Source organism: Calonectris borealis, chromosome 2, assembly GCF_964195595.1.
Source record: "Calonectris borealis chromosome 2, bCalBor7.hap1.2, whole genome shotgun sequence".
NCBI lineage: Eukaryota > Metazoa > Chordata > Aves > Procellariiformes > Procellariidae > Calonectris > Calonectris borealis.
Genome location: NC_134313.1, coordinates 47490346 through 47507672, shown reverse-complemented (window position 1 = coordinate 47507672; position 17327 = coordinate 47490346). Strand labels below are relative to the sequence as shown.

Genomic DNA, 17327 nt, shown 5'->3' with positions numbered 1-17327 from the left:
GTTAAGTCTAACTGCTCTAACTGAAAGATAGTAATTAACTGACAAGAAATTAAAAGCATATCTAATCCTAAAAGAGGGAAAGACTAAAAAACAAATTCCATAAGCCATAAAGGCGGAGTTCTTCACAAGGCAAACCTAAATGGAAGTAAATTGTCTCAAACAAGAATTTACTTAGCAAGTTCAATCCATCTGATCACATCTGGGGGAAGCTCTGTCCTCCCACGCATCCGCTTGGACGGGGGTTCCTCCGCAGGGGACAGAGCCATCAGGGCGTGCTCCAGAAGAAGGATGCCCACTGGCTGCTGTAAACTTGCAAGGCAGCTCGTGCTCACATTAGCTGAATCCAGTTCTAGCAGCTCTCTGTGCTGGTAACTCATTTCCTGTAAAATAAAACAAAACAACAGGTGTCTGCATGGTCTAAAACTATACTGATAGTTACCTTTTATAGATTATCTAATTTGATATCCCTTTTCTAACACTGCAAGCTGTGGAAGTAAGCCACAGTTTAATGTCCACAGGTTCCCACCTCTGGGAAAACTGGATTCTTTTCCTTCTGTGCTCTTCGGACAGAAAACACTAGAGAATAACCCCTCTACTTCGTCTGTCTCCAGGGCACAGGACAACTCTCTCGACAGAAACACACGGGAAGTGGGGGAGAGGCAGATGGAGACATTCACAGCCTCCGTCTTTCCTTCTGTTTGTTGGCAGCGTGGTGCCCGCTACACAAGAGCTGCATTTCACTTTACCTATTGAGTGGTGCATTCCTGCCATAAGCCAAAGGCACAATTAACCACGATGCCTTCTCTGAGCTGGAGGCTTTCTATCCACACACTTAACACAGTTTTAGCGTACCACAGCTTCCCGTTAGACTCATTTAGTACTGTACTCATCTAGTCCTGCCTGATTTAAAGATGTGACAATATTTCTAGCAGATCTTTATCCTATTCAACATCAGTCCAACTACAGAATAACCTCTATTTCAGGAATAAACATTCTTGTTTACCTGAAGGGTTTTTAAAATATTTAAATCATTATCCCAAATACAGGTAAATATATCGAGAAAGTACCAGAAGAGTTTATTAAAGCCAGGGTTTTTTTTTTCACTTAAGAACCTAAAGGGAAGTTGCAATAATATCTTAACCAAACAGGAAGAAAAAAAAAAAAATCTACAACATGGAAGAGTGGTAATAAAACTTTCATTACAAGAAACAGCACCGAGTTTTATGACAAAAATGAACGTTTGATTCTTGCAACACAGTATGTTCAAGAATACTAAGTGGAAAAAAAAAAAAAATCACTATTTGGAAACCGTAACAGGAGACTGTGAGAACAACCAAGCTACATTTCTTTGATCAGTGGCAAGCACCACAAAAACTGCAGAATAGGCATCTGGCATAAGCAAACTCGTTACACAATTTGTATAGTTGAGACTCTCACACCAATAAATTTATACTCAATAAAAAAGAGAAAAAGAACAGCTTCTTGTAGCTTCCTGAGTTACAGACGAGGTGGATCCCAATGAGGGGTTAGCATATGCTTCACCTGCTATTCAGGCAATTTCAACTGTCAGTTTCTATCAAAGTTGCACATGTGCCCCAGACACTCTATGTACAGGCACACATTCCTTGACTGCCAACTTTTAGGGGTTAGGTCAGGGACGCAGTGCCAACTGCACAATCTAAAAACTTAAGAATAGCTGTGCTAAGGTAAGACCCTTTCTCAGGGACGCCTAGGAAAAAGTGTAAGAACTGTGCAAATATAACAGTACATCCAGAGAATGAATACCCTCCCAAACTTACAATTTACAGACATTGTCCCACATCAAAGGAGGTATCTTTCTATTTAGTGCAATTTGGTGACTATTTGATCACTTATCTTCTGAAAGCAGAGCAAATGTTCCTTGCTCCATATACAATGCATTCTGTCTTTACTTGCACCACACGTTCAAAGATTAGGATGAATGGCACCCAAGTTGGCCTGACAGCTAAAATATTTATAAGGCAATTATATGTTCTGCAGAGGCCAGGTATCTCTATGGAGTCTATGTAAACTTTTGTTATGGGGTTAACTTCTTTCTTAGTATTTCAGCTGGTTTTTAATCTGTCCTGAAAGTCAATCCCAAACCCTCATAGTCAATTTTAAGATTATACCTGTAGATTAAAACAGCTCTTTTTATCACCAATTTACTCTCCTCATGGGACTTGAACCTGTGGAAGACTAAAAAGTCAAACAACCAGAAGGAAATGGCAGTGAAGTAGGAAGCCCTTCTGAAACAAGTCAGTATTTATTACACTGTTGGTATATAGGAAGCAGAAGCTGTATTTCCAAATGGCCAAGCCATTAGGACAGCCTTTGTGAGCCAAATGACAGCCTTGGCACTGTGTGCTCTCCCTCTCCCCGCTCTCTCTCCTGATCAATATGAACTCTGTTCCCTGTTGGGGAAAAGACTTCCTCTCGCTGTTATGCAGGATGCTCAAAAACACAGGCTGAGGCTTGCCTTCATCCTGCTGTTCTTTTGTTATTGAATGGGGATGGCAATGAGATGCTCTTACCCCTCTTACAAAGTCCGTATTTTTCACTAATTTTAACTTATCTGTTTTTTGAGTCTTCATTTTATGTCTAATCAGAAAAAAAGTAGCCTAACGCAACAGTGTTATTAATAGGGTCTAACAGACAGCGTAATTCAACACAAATAATAATATCAAGACAGAGAACCAACAAATGCAATGTCAAGAGGGAATATTAACAGATAGCTATTGTGAGATGCTGGCTCGAAAAATACCAAGACAGTCCAGAAAAATCCCCATAGTATTTGACCTTTTAAGCAGCTGCACAGAAAAAAGTAAACAAGAAATTACATTTTTTCAGATGTGTAAATACAAGTACTAAGAAGCAAAGTTTGTCACTGTTTAAAAAGCTAGTCCAAACTAGACATTTATCCTGTATTACGAATGACATCTGCTGTCACAGAGTATTTAAATTTCCATAACAGAAAGAAGAAGCCATTAATCAAAAAAGATTATTTTGAGAGCTACAAATCAGATGCAACATTAAGATCAACACAGTTGACAAGAAACATTAAATACAGTAACAATGAATATGTGACAGGTGTTTGGACAATTTTTCTTTATCTCCCTGAAAATTGGGGTAAAAGATGAAGTTCACAATCTATTCCAGGTCAGTACATTGTCATAGCAGAGAGGCTTGTGTTTCCTTTCCAGTGAAACGGCTGTGGTGCACCCACTCACCCTTCGGTGGAATTGAGTCCTTCCCTCATTACTGAAAATCCCCAGACAACTACTTCAGGGGACTAATTTGAAAAAAAAAATAAGAGAGGCTAACAACAAGCAGTCTAACAGCTACTGATATCCTCAAGACATCAAAGTATTCCTCAGTAAGCACTTCCCAGAAACAGGAAGAGAAGCACACGACACCCACGTAACCCTTTCAATTGTTCTTGTGGCTTTCATTTAAAATCAAGTCTCTTCTTGTTACTGATGCAATTAAAACATTAGAAGGTGACTCAAACTCTACAGACCAGAAATTGTAGAAACCTTGAAAAATCAGTTCAGAGGCATGAATTACCTTGTTCACCTTAACAAGAGTGACTGGAAATATCCATTTGGTTAACAATTCTCTTTCCATCTCTGCCTAAATTTCAGTAACAGTATTTAACCTTCACTATCACTGGGTTTATCACACAGTCAGACAAAGACATTATATTCAGTTACTTTCATGCTATACAGCAGGATTTACCTGGATGCACGCAATGAATGGTGGGAAGTAAGACAGGCTCATACTCAGGAAATTATTGAAGTTGTTCAGCAGCTTCTGGATGATGGCTTTTTTCTCAGACGGAGTTTTAGATTTTTTTACCTCATGAAAAATTCCACCAAACAAACTGCTGAAAAGCTGCTTGGCAAATGTTGGATCTTTCTGTAAATTACAACAAAAGCATAAGGCCACTGAATTTTACTGTGACACAATAAACTAATAAATAAAATTAAGAGATACGACCCACCCTGTACCTAATCCCTATGTGAACACTCTTTGGGAGTGGAATAATTAGTCTGGTATGCATCACACCTATGCTGGGAATTACTGTACTACCCATTCAAATCCCATCTTAATTCTTCTACATAAAGAAACTCCAAGACAATGTAGGTTTCAGGCCAGAGTGTTGGTGGAGAGGATGGAATTTACAATTTTCACATATTCACAATTCCCACTATAGGAACCAGACACCCAATATCATCTTAAGGACACCACTGCCAGTGAAGAGGGTTTCAGGAAAAACCAGAAGACATCAATGTGTGAGGAGACCTAGACCTAACATTGAGGGAGCCAACACAGAGACAGACTGTCTGTACAGACAGACAGTTCCATCTGAGATTTAAAGGCATTTTTTCAACCCAGAAACACATTTGTATGTGTAACAATCTTATGCATCCTGGTCTATCATGGGACTGGAACTTGGTCTAACTCTTGATCTAATGAGATAACTCATGATTGTGCTACTTCCTCCCTTTACACAGAGATAAGGGACCGTCAAAAGAAATTAAATACAAAGGTAATCAGGAACTCTGTGACTTCCCAAACACTGCAAAATGGGATAGGATCAGCCTACAGTTTCTACCGCTCTCAGGTAGGAAAAGGAATATTGGATCAGCTTTACTGAGTAGTCTGAGTCCAGTCTTAGACACAGTAATTTCATTTGTATTTTTACAACTCCACTATAGCCATACAAAAGAATAAAAATGGCCGTTTCGTTGCTGTACAGTGAAATGTCCTTTGCAATAATGTCTGTAAAGATCACCACCATCTGTTTCTCAAGCAGAGGAACCCAGAGGCAATGGACAACAGTTGATGTCTCAGGTCCTCAGTGTTCAACTCAACTGCTCAGGTGAGGCAAGCTACAAGGCTACGTGTAGATGAGGCGTTTAGGGACATGGTGTACTGGGCATGGTGGTGGTGGGTTGACGGTTGGACTCGATGATCTTAGAGGTCTTTTCCAACCTTATTGATTCTATGATTCTAAGGCATCTTCTCTCATCACTGCACCAGCCCAGGGGTAGGAGAAACGCTCCCTCAGAACAGACTCTTTAAATGCATGTCACAGTGGTTGACTGCAAAACAACAAATCAATTTTGAAAGCAGTTGCCCAACTACACATCATTTTCCCTACAAGAAGAAAAAACTTTACAAATGACCTTTGAAAAGCAGACAGACCTGGGCAAGGCCCTGCAGAGGGGCAATGAGACTGCAGTATTCAATTTGGATGTCAGGAAGATCTCCTATTCGGTAACTTCTGTACAAAGTAACCTGGGCATCATACTTCATCTTCAGCTCAGATTTCATCTCCTGAAATGCATTGCTTATGTTAAAAAAATAATAATCATATTACTTAGAAAGAGCTGTATCTTGATAAGACAAAAGAAGCAAGAGCATTTCTGAAGTGTTTTACGAATTTTTACCATGCTTATTAAACAAATACATTTTCTATAAAGCTGCAATATGGTTAAACCCAAAATTATCTTAGTAAATTTAAAAACTCCAACGTCTTATTCATAGACTTACTTCAGCCATTAACTTTTAATATTAATGCCTTGTAACTCCTGCTTCCATACAGATAGTTTTTAAGTCACTTTTAAAGAGAATGATTATGACTGACAGCTAGTGAGCTGCTATGGTTTAATAAGTTACTGCCTACCAGCCAAGCCACAGTAGTCCACATTATATGATGGTTTTCAGCCTAGCCCAGATGCAAAGTAAAATGAGGTCACTAAAGCTAGTGTGTTTTATTTCACACAGTGGGATGGGGAGGGGAAGGAAGAACAATGAACCCGGTAGAACTCATTCCTAGTAAAAGTTAAACCAAACCATAATAAAATTGTTATAAACTGCAGCTGTTAAATAGCTGCCCCACCTTTTGCTGAGGCTTGAAGGAATACATTTAAATTTAAAAAGAGCTACTACCAGATACAGACAAAAGATATCTCTTCCTCTGCCTTTCTTCCTTCTCATAGCACTGATATGCTATAAGGAAATCAGCAGTAAGTTTAGAGCTGGGATTTTATTTTTAACTGCTGCCATCACCAGTTCAACCAGCAGACAATGGGTGGATATATACATTGGTAGAACGGGAGAGGGAAACAGAAGAAAGCTTGCAGATTTTTTTCTTTCCTGTAAACCCTTCATAGTCTTGCTGTTTGAGCCCATTTTTCTTCTACATAACTTCAAAGGGATGATTTTCAAAAAACTTTCAAGGGAAATATGCTGGGAGAAATTAGGACTTTGCTAAAGCTATTTCCAAATACTTTCTTGCTCAGGATCTGCTTTTTCCTGTTTTGCCCATCAGGTATGGTATTAACGCAAGCCATTGAGTTCCATGTATGTTTATGTGCAACAAATCTCTTGAGAAGTTTAAGGGGTCCTGACAGCATTCACAGTCTCCTCTGGTCTTTTATTGTGGAATATCACAGGGTTTTTTGTTGGTTGTATTTTGGACTGTCATACAGAACGCATTTACAGGTTCTCTCTTGCAGGGTGGGAGGAAATAGTAGCTTTAGCCTGCAAGTAAATATAAATTGGCTAAAATAGGCGTTTGTGTGGTTCTTCCAGGCATAAATTCTGTTTACACAGTTGTCTGCAGCTGCGAAGAATTGTAAGAGTGTCTCAAACTGGTAGCTCTCAATCCTGGGTTCCTTTGCTCTTGGTCTAACTGCTATCATTTTTGGATGATAATGTATGTTATTTTTAGTAACACGAACCTTCTGAAAAACTGTTACAGAGCTTAAAAATACTTAAACTTATTGTAAGTACATAACACACCCAGGAAACCCCCATAGGACTAAGTTTCTGGCCTTGATAAACACTCAGCAAATGACTATTACTGACATTCCTTCAGGTTAAAAGTACGGAACAGTTCTGGTTAGTCCATCAGCTGTTATCACATTTCTGAGTTCACCTTCAGACACTGGATAATGTTCTCCAACTATTTCTGCAGAGTACTGTAGCTTCAAGACTTCCAGGATGACAACTGTAAAGAGCTTCCCATAGCTGTTAGGGACTCTATCACATAAAATCACTTCATGCACACTAAGTGGTAGACTGGAAGTGTTATCATCCAGCTCTTTTCTCACTCATGCTAAGTAACATCATTTAGCTTTAACACTTAAATAGCATGATTTCCAAACAAAACCTTCTAAAGTTCTTAAAGTAGCAACCAGTATCTTACACCTACCCTTTCTTCACAAAGTTATTTCTAGAGATGAAGTACAAGACTGCAAATGGCATTGGGACGGAAGGTTTTAAACTTATTTGGATTGACAAACCTTTTCTCTTTTCTGCTCAGCCACACCTTTTCTAGCATAAATCAAGCTGAGTTTCTCTTGGTCCTTCAAGAAACGCCTCCGCAGTCTTAGAATTTCTGCTCGTTCTTCTATACCTAGGGAACACACGATCATGTTCACAGCTTTTCCTTTCTCAAGCAAACTTTAGATTTAAGGCAAGATCATCATATAATTTATAACAAACATCATCTTTGTATTTACTAGTTTACCAGCTAGTCTCCTAAGTTTCATATCCAACAACTCAACGCAAGGCCTTTCAACAAGATAGCAAATTAAAACAAATTCAGTTGTTCTTAGGAGAAGAGGTAATAAGCATTTATATAAAAACTTTAAGCACATGGATGAGGTATAAGGGTCAAACTATTGTACTGGGAAAGGCACTAAAATTAATGAAAAAATTTGCTCCATATGACAGATTTATTTTAAGCTCTCAAAGGCAAGTATGGCATTTGCACCATATTCCATAAAGTATATAGCTCCATGCATAAAAGAGGTGCTAAATATATTCAAAGATTGGGTAATAATAATACAGTACTATATTTTTTAAGTTACTGTTACAGAACTGTCACTGGATCAACTCTGCTCAGGACAGTCATGGGGAAAGGCCACTTTACAGACTGTTCACTTCAGTCCATTTCCTAGGAAAGAAGAGTGAGCAAACAAAAACATACCACTATAACTGGTATTTTCCTGGCAGAAGTCCAGAGACTAACTGGAAGGTAGACTGAACTCTTTCTGAAGTTCAGCATGGTCCATTCAAAACTGCCCTGAAACACCTCTCAGCTATTGAAATCGTCAACCTTTATAGCTCCCTGCCTGAACCCCTACTCTCATCCTTCCAGTCAAAATTTTAATGACAAGGTAGGCAAGGGTGAAATGGGAAGGAAATGGGGAGAAGGAGCCTAAGCCATTCCAGAACAGTACTGATAATTTTTCAGCTAATGACTGGGTGGATGAAGGAACATTCTCAGAAAATATCAGGTAGTTCTAAGGCCAGATTGCAATCTGTTGCAGATCGTGTCAGCACAGCTGAAATGGTTTGGAAAAAATACGTTTAAAGAGATCTCTTCTTTAGAGAGATAAGCAGTTAAATTTAAAACTGAAGGGACGGACCTGTCTGACATCCATGCTACGATCATCTTAGGGAAAGGTAGGAATACAAAGATCACACTGGCTGGTTTCTTATCCAGTCAGTTCTTTCGTCTAGCAACATATAGTTTTGCAATTCCTAGCACAATTCTAGCTTTTTGCCACACGTTATGTATTATCACATGTTCCTGGAAACAAAATCTCTCAAGAAGTTGAACCTCAATTAGAATGTGTCAAAGATAATGGACTGCCAGCCAAATAAATGACAAAGATGGTCTATAAAAATGTAGTATTTATACAGAAATCACATCATAAGCCTTACAGACCTTTAATTTTGCTGTCCACCTCATCTCCAGGTAAACCCAACCTTTTCTTCCCGAAATCCGGCCCCACTGGTTTAAAGGTTGCTTGTTTAAATTTTTCATTCCGTTTGTTAACTAACAGCATGGATGAAGACACGGATTCAGAAGATGAAGGAACTGTATACTCTGCTAATGTGTCAATGCTGCTTCCAGTTAGCCAATTAAAAGAACTTCTACCACCTGTTAAAAAAAAAAAGTAAAAAAGCTGTAACACATCCCAATATAAACCAGGTGAAAACATCTATGAAGCAGGTCATTTTCCTCCCCCAAAAATATAATTCCCAGTGTTTATGGGCAGAACAGATTTCAAGCTGTTAGGTAAGAAACAAACTTCCTTCACATTAGGCAGAACATAAAATATATATGAGACTAATAAAAATGTGAATGAATGGTTTTTCTCATAACGCAAAAAAAAAAAAGGCCTTGAAAACAAAATGTTAAATGCATTTACACTTTTACATTAAAAATTCATAAGCAACAGGAGTGAAAAGAATGATACTCCTATAGCTAACAAGAAAATTTCAGAAGACACTGGTCTGGACTTACTGACATGCTGTGTAGGTGTAAATTCATATTGCTGTTGGGTAGCCCTCACTCGACCACCGACTGACCCAGAAGCAGAAAGGGATCTTTCTTGTGATAAATTCCTGTGGATACTCTGAGAAGTTTGAGTCTCCACAAACATAGGTGTGAGCATGGTACTTTGATAACGCCAGCTGGAATCAATTACAAAGTCCTAGGAACCCAAAAAGATTCTAATAAGAATAATAAGAATGGAGGCTTTTTGCCTTCCTTAAGACGAGACAGCAGAAATTAAAGTACAGAATTTAAAACATCATCCCAGGTACAGTGGCAGAACTTGACTATAAAAAAATCGAACAGATAAAAGTTCTGCATAGTTCACCAAAAAAGCTCACTAATTTGGACTGGTCAGCTGAGGACTGATTTACAGCTCTTGTACTAGCATTCCTGTTTCTTCACACTTTTTCTGCACATTGTGGTGCTTCTCTTCACTACCCTCTTTTTTAAGTATTTCATCACTCTACCCATCAGCTATACTTGGCATATATAATTATTTTAATTAAATATTTCTTTTTTGAAAAGGAAGTAAAATTACTGCCCCCACAAAATCATCAAACTTCTGATACTGTGCATAACCCATGACTGTTGCAGCTGTTAATTAAGGTGTACAAAACACACTTTCAAAAATCTCCTTCACTATGCCATTCTTGTCCAAGTGGTAACTACATTAAGGCATGGAATTTGTCACATGGTTGCACACAGGGTAACACATTACAATTCACCTGAAATTTGCATTCAGACAGTGGATGCTCAAATATTTTTCTGGAATAATCCGGGCTCTTGCTAGTCATTTCAAGCAGAAAATTTGTGATTAGACTCAAGTACTGTGTTTCAATCTTGGGCGAATATAAAGAATTTAACAATGCCAGCATGCGATCGAGAATATTTGCAGGTAACCTTGTCTCGTCACTCCAAAAATTCCTAACAATTAATCTGTAAAGGCAAGGAATAAAGTTATTCTTGGTTATCTGCAAACAGAAAACACAACACTAAGAAAAAAGTAAATTGAAAAAAAACACAATAAGATTATAACACCTTCAATTAACCTTTTCATGCCATGGATCTTCCATTGAATTATACCAAATTCCTCATTCATCTACCATACTCTGTACGATTCGACTGATATTAAAGGTTTACTCTGAAAAAATTATTTCCATTAAGTTGTTTTCCTCTTGAGAATTGCTAGGGATGGATAAGCACAGAGATCTCCTATTCTACCTTCTGCTTCACCAAAAAATTAAAAAAATCCAACACCCTTGAATCTATTTTTGTGTGTCTGTGTGTAGAGAAGGCTGCCTTGTTAAAAAACTCCAAAACATTAATGCAGAATTAGGTCTAACATACTGAAACAACTTCTCCATGGCTCAGAAGTTTGTTCAAAAGCTCTGTGCTTCACTTTAATTTGGTGTAACACTATGGGACACAATTTTGTAAATTAACTTATTGGAAGAAAAGGAAATAATGTTATCTCACTGTTACTCTTTGATATCAAAATACCTAAAAAACCTCTAAGGATCAACTCTTCTGTGATAAATGGAGCAATTTAGGGATTCGCTACGGCAGTCAGTCATCACAACACTGTGTACTCACTGCAGTTCGGCATTCTCATCAATCAGTCCTTGAAGCAGGATTTCTTTTGCCAGTTTGAGTATTTCCTGAGAATCACCATCTGCTTGGCTTTCTGGATCACTGATGTTAGGAGAAAAATGTCTCTTAATGACTTCTCTCAAACAATCCATAGTAAAATAAGAGGATGAGGATGGCGGGAGAAAAGGAGGAACATAAAAATCTCAACTTGGCATGACAACACTGCATTTTTTTTCATGATATGAGGTCTTCATTGCCAAAAATGTCTTGTCTCTCCACTACTTAGAAAAGTAAAAATCAGAAAGCTGAATAATGCATGTTAGGTATTTATTATAAAGGCCAAACAGAAGTAATTCTGAGTTTGCAAGGTTAAAACTGAGAAAAAGGCAGAGAATTAGCTTTTCCCAAGTGACACTGGAGTAAAAATTGCCTGTACTACTTCTTCACAATTATTATCTATTCAAATTATGAAGTTATCTTGGGAAATAGCATATAATAGAATCCAACTAAGTTAGGTGATTCAACAGCAACCCGCTTGTCAAACTGAGTACATGCCCGTTCCCTACTCTAAGGGGTCAAACAGAAAGAACATCTTTATACTACCAGATTGAAGTGATCCAGATCATGCCACAGTGCCTTAATACACTTTCTACCTACAAGCAAATCTTTCTAGCGTACAATTCTTACTAATTACAAATTCCGGCAACAAGAAAAAAAGTGGGAGCATCAGAGCTAAGACCTCTTATGCCATCATGCCGTGGTGATGCAACATCCTAATTCTGGGCTAAAGTTCAGGTCTAGGTCTTTGTCCCTCAGTGGAAGTGATAAAATTGCCACCAACGGCCAGAGCTACTTAGGCAAATCACAGGCTATGTTCTTCTGAGAACTGGGAAAATCCCGCACCGAGGGACATGAAGTTGGAAGACAATGTTACAAGCACTTTCACTCTGCCTGTAACAAACCACTGAAAGACAACATCTGCAGAGAATACACACCTGTAATTATCATAAATCCACATCAGAATATCATACATGCGCTGTCGACATATTACAGAAGGGTGAGAAATGAACCCTGTCACTCCAGGAAGAAGTTCTTTAAGTTCTAGTGGTTTTAGTTTAGACAGCATCTTGTACACTATATCCAAACAAACCCTTTGCCTTTCATCATCCCTAAAAAGAGCGGAAAAAAAAAGAATAGTTACACTGCTCTTCTCTTCACTGCTACACACAGAATGAGAAGATCAATTTAGGTTTTAGCAATAATATTTGGGTTTTTTTCATAAAGGGTTTTATGTAAATACTTTTGAGTTCAACCTAAGAGTAAGAATATAACTAAACTAATACATACTACAGAAATTCACATCCCAGTGGTGTTTCACCTTACCGCTATTTAGGGTTTTTTGTTTATTTTTTACAGTCAGCTAACCATCTTAATACTTAACTCCCAGATTCCATTAGTTCAAATTAGGAGAGCAGTGACCAAAAAGTGAACATGAATTATAAATGCTTCTGAATGTAAAAACGTTGTGGCCAGCACAGAAAATGTTATCAAGAAGTTTAGACTATGCATCCACATTTGTAATCACGTGACCACTCACCTGTGATTCATGATCTGGATAAAATCTTTACTCTTTAACTGCAAGTGGAGATCAGGTATTTCTTCCGCCTGGCACATTATTATTTCCAGACAGTATGTTTTCATCACACCATGAAGTTTGGGTATCAAAAAAAATACTGCGTTCATAAACCTTAACATAACCAGAAGTCCACAAAGAAAAGCAAGTTATTTTCTATTATTCCTCTAGATCTACAATGAACATACCATGTAAATCATGACATACCTGTCAGCAAGAGGTGGAAAATTCTTAACAACTTTATTCAAGCATTGAATAAACTTATCCTGTTGGGTGTTCTGATGATGTTTTAATTGTCTTATGACACAATCATAAACTGGATCTTCAAGTACCTGAAAATGAGAAAGACAGTAAGACAAGCATAGCCATGAAACTCATAACCACCTTAATGACACATAGTTCTGCTGCTGTACTGTTTGATTCTAGTGCATTCTGCTAGATAAGATCCACCCACCTCATCTTGACATTTATGGTGCTTCATGGCTGCTGTACAGCTATGCCTGGTTGAAACACATGATTGCCTGCTTAAACAAAACATTTGTGAGTTCCCTTGGATTGGTTTGGAACCAACGCCTTAATTTTGAAATGCAAGTTGCTTAGTATGCTTACATAAATAATAAGTAGCTTCTCATTTGGTATGGCAGATTTCCAATTAACAAATGTAAAAAAATAGATATTTTTAGTGAAAAGGTGAAAAATAATACGTCATTATTTTTGTCACGTAATTACAAAAAAAAATAAGCTTTGTATAGGATAAAATATTTGCACCATCTTTGCTCATTTATTCAAAATACTGGTTATAATGGAACTTCGAAGACTGAAAGAGAAGACTGCAGGAATTCAATTTATGAAATATGCTCTACAAACTGTGAAAGAACAACCAGAACGCAATTAAGTGGGGAAAGAAGAAAGAATAGTAGGGAGAGAAGTAAGAATAACCTACAAGGTCAGACTATTAATCCACCTAGCCAATATCTTGGTATTTTTGTGTCCAATAGCAGCTGCAGAATGATATTTAGGGGCAGCACATGAGCCTGGCTGCATTTTGTCCTCCTTTTCTCTCATACAACCCAACATGCAGCTATCATTAGATTAGGGCTCTTAGAGTGTACTTTGTTGTCTATTGTTTTTTTTTTCTTTTTGTGCATGAATTTGCCTAATTTCTCTTTGAACCTGCTGATGCTACTTACCTCTAGAACCTCTTCTGGCAACAAATTCCAGCAGCTCACTAACTGTTGTGTAAAGAAGTACTTCTAGCATCTGTCTCAAACTGATTTCTGTGATCATCAAGCACTATCTCCTAGTTCTAGTACTGTAGGATTTGGTGAGTAACAGTTTTACATTCACCTTATCCACTACCTTCAAAATAACTGGATTCAAAATTAAATACAATACCTTTAAATTTTACATCAAAACTTACAAGTTATTAAACATCCTCAGATACAGCTATTCAAAAGGTAGTCCCAAACCTCCCAACTTGCACTTTTATTTAGTTTTTCTTAAAAAAAAGAAAAAAAAACCAAAAAAACAAAAAAACTTTAAACGTACCATGCCAGTGCTGCTGGTTGGTAAAAGCTGAACAAAGCCTCAGAAAGAGACCATTCACTGTCAGCTCCAAAACAGCAGGGCAAAAACTCTGCACTTAGTCTGCTCTCAAATTCTTTTCCTCTTGAGTTAATAGTTTAAACCTTTAACTCGATCTGTTGGACAAAGACTGTTGAGTTTTAAATTCATTCATTTTTGGAGCTGAATTGAGTAGTCACATAAAAGATGTACATAAAATTAAGTCAGGAATGGTCAAACACACAATGCAGTTCACTTACATTTTCTCTCTCAGCAATGTATCGAAGAGCAAGTCCCAACACTTCTGCTGCAGCTGCATAAACTTCTTTATACTTTAATAAGCCCATGTTGCTGGTCAAAGCCTGAAAATACCTAACACAAAAGGCAGACCTGCTGTAAGCCACTACTCCAGCATCCAATTTTAAACTGAAACAAAAAACTCACCTGAGCTGCCTAGGGGAACAGTGACTGCTTTTAAAAGAGCTGAATACAGCACAACATGGATTTCCACCTGCAGCGTCTCAAATCCCTGCTTTGGCAATTCCTGACTGTTAATTCCCATGAAACTGCAACCCTGGGGCCCACTGCAAAAAAGCTTACACTCTTCTAGGTATTTTCCGAAATAAATGTGGTCTGCAGTTTGCAGCTAGAAAAGCATTACATCTGACAGACAATAGCAAAGGGATGATGGGACAAACAATTCTGATAAACGAGCCATCCAGCTCCCAAACTTTATGCTGACAAGTTAGACGTGCTCTCTTTGTGTAAAGCTTTTATGAAAATCGTTCTCCAAAAAGCTGCATTTCTCACCTGACACGATCTATTTCACACTTTGGGTCAAAGGGAGGTAAATTGTTAGCAAGAACAATTCCCAGCAGCTGAATTCCCACTGAGTTGTCCTTTGTATCAGGATCTCCACTAGAAAACTTTTCAAATATGAAACTGTTGGATAAAAACATAAAAGTAGTGATGCACATGAAAAACCCAAAATATACACACCATAAATCACTCCTTCTCTGTGTATATACAGACATACATACAACCCCACCAAAACCAGCAGAAAGTATGTATATACGCATATACATTTCCACCAAAACCAGTAGAAAGCATATATTCAGAAAGAAGTATTTAGCTTCAAAGAAAAAGTCTTTGCAAAAAACAAAAAAAAGATTGTAAGCCCACACAAGTTCTCTGCAACAAGTTCAGGAGCTCAGCAGATCACAGAAGTCTTACTAAGAGTGCACCAATACTCAGTGATAATACCCAAAATTTCAAATAAAACATAAGTCTTTGCAGAGATTACTCCTGCTTTTGTTGTTGCTGTTGTAATCCTCTAAATGTTTTCCCTGTCTCTCTCCCTGTTGTTTTGCAAATTAAATGACAACCTTTGGATAGTTCAGTTCTGAAGTTCTACTGTCAACTCTAGGGACAAAAAGTTTACTATTGCAGCTGAATTTAACTTTTCATCTCCTTTGATAATGTTCTCTTATATTCTCAAAGTATTGATAAAAGAAAGCAATTGTCTAAATGCTTACCTGTAAGGTATGGAGAGAAAGTTCTTCCAACACTCTATAACTGTCTTTATGATTTCCAAATTGTGTCTGAACACAGCTCTTTTTTGGTGAAAGGCATTCTTCATCAAGAATTCAAGCAATCTGTTAGCTAAAATCTCATCCTTAATATTCCCCTACAAAGAATAGGAGCAAAAATAAACATAGTGACTCCAACATGAAGACATATATTGTTTTACGAAAGCAAGCAAGCAAATAAGCTATTTTTGAAGTTAATATCTAAAAGAATGTAGAAAACGTAAATGTAGAAAATGTAGAAAATTATTATAAGTGCATAATAATAAACTCACTCATTCCTTACCAAATAGTCACAATAATAATAAAAATGAATTTCATATTTCCTTACTTTGGGAGTGGTTACACTTGTCCAGGAAAGGATAGTAACAACTATTTCCACTACCATGTAATGAATCCCCTCACCTCCATTATTCCCAGAAACAACAAGCTGCAGCAATGGGCCAAGCCACTGCTTTGCATAAGGTCGGAAAACCTATGGAAAACAGGAGAATCAGCAATTAAGTACAAATTATCCAACTATTCAATAATCTGATGTTCAATAATCATTACAGGTAAGACTGCTAAATCAACCTCTTAACACTTTGCTTAACCTCTGAAGCAACAACCACAAAAAATTTAAAATAACTTCAGAATAGAAAGTATCCATAACTACATTCCCCACTTCTGCTTCGAAACCTTTAACCAAGTATTCACATAAAGTTAATTATTTCACTAGGGCCCACATTATACGGCTTTCATGTGGAAAACCTGTCCCTAAAGGATTTGAAAGAGTATGCCATTCATCTACCCTTCCCTTTCAGACAGCTTTACTAAGAAAATAGCATTATGTGGGTGTTAAAGCTTCTTGAATTAACTCTGAAATTCAGCCTTTTTGTATTTTGGATTTGGAATATTTCAGACAGAAACATTATACTTCAAAATCACTGTATGAAATAAGATGAGAATGTTTTACCCAGGGATGAGAATTAGAAAACGTTTCTTCTCAGGCAAAGACACATTAGCTATCTCAATATCTTTCTGCAACCAGAACACCATTTAGCTCTAAGGGTTTCCATAAGACTCATCTGTGACCATTAAAAAACCATTATATTTGCTCCTTCAAAGATGGCAAACATAATCAGCCATACCTCTTGCCCAGCATCAATGAAGCAATTACTTACAGTTTACAGAAGACACATATTGTGGACACCCTCTACTTATAGAAATAGAGTTTGGGAGAGAAGGTATTTATATTACATTCAAAATACTGACACTATCTGGAATTTTGGGCTATGAATGCGCTCTCTTTTATCGTGGCAAACTACTCAATTTGAATGCCCCAGAAGTCTCAGCTGATGAAATATTTTACCCCATTAGGGTTACACAGTTGATATTATAATACAACCTGTTATGTTAACAGAAAAAATATGACAAAAAAAATACTCACATCCTCAGTATTAACAATAAGTTTTGCTATGAAGAGGCGAATATTTAGCGGTACTGATGGGTTTCCTAATTTGCCATGCAGAAATTTCATCCAAAGAGGAAGATCTACTGGAACTGTCCCCTGAAATTTAAAAGAGATGAGCAA

The 17327-nt window shown here is 37.5% G+C and overlaps 1 protein-coding gene across 1 annotated transcript in view; it reads right to left on the bottom strand.

Moving 5' to 3' along the window:
- Positions 1-17327, bottom strand: part of PRKDC (protein kinase, DNA-activated, catalytic subunit) — an 84941-nt gene that overhangs the window by 24323 nt on the left and 43291 nt on the right. The window contains 16 exon segments of the mRNA XM_075141895.1: positions 172-380; positions 3757-3936; positions 5230-5361; positions 7335-7447; positions 8768-8983; positions 9350-9539; positions 10108-10318; positions 10976-11074; positions 11968-12141; positions 12570-12719; positions 12813-12937; positions 14429-14540; positions 14979-15110; positions 15704-15855; positions 16086-16229; positions 17184-17303. Of these exon segments, the coding sequence (XP_074997996.1) occupies positions 172-380; positions 3757-3936; positions 5230-5361; positions 7335-7447; positions 8768-8983; positions 9350-9539; positions 10108-10318; positions 10976-11074; positions 11968-12141; positions 12570-12719; positions 12813-12937; positions 14429-14540; positions 14979-15110; positions 15704-15855; positions 16086-16229; positions 17184-17303 (2459 nt within the window).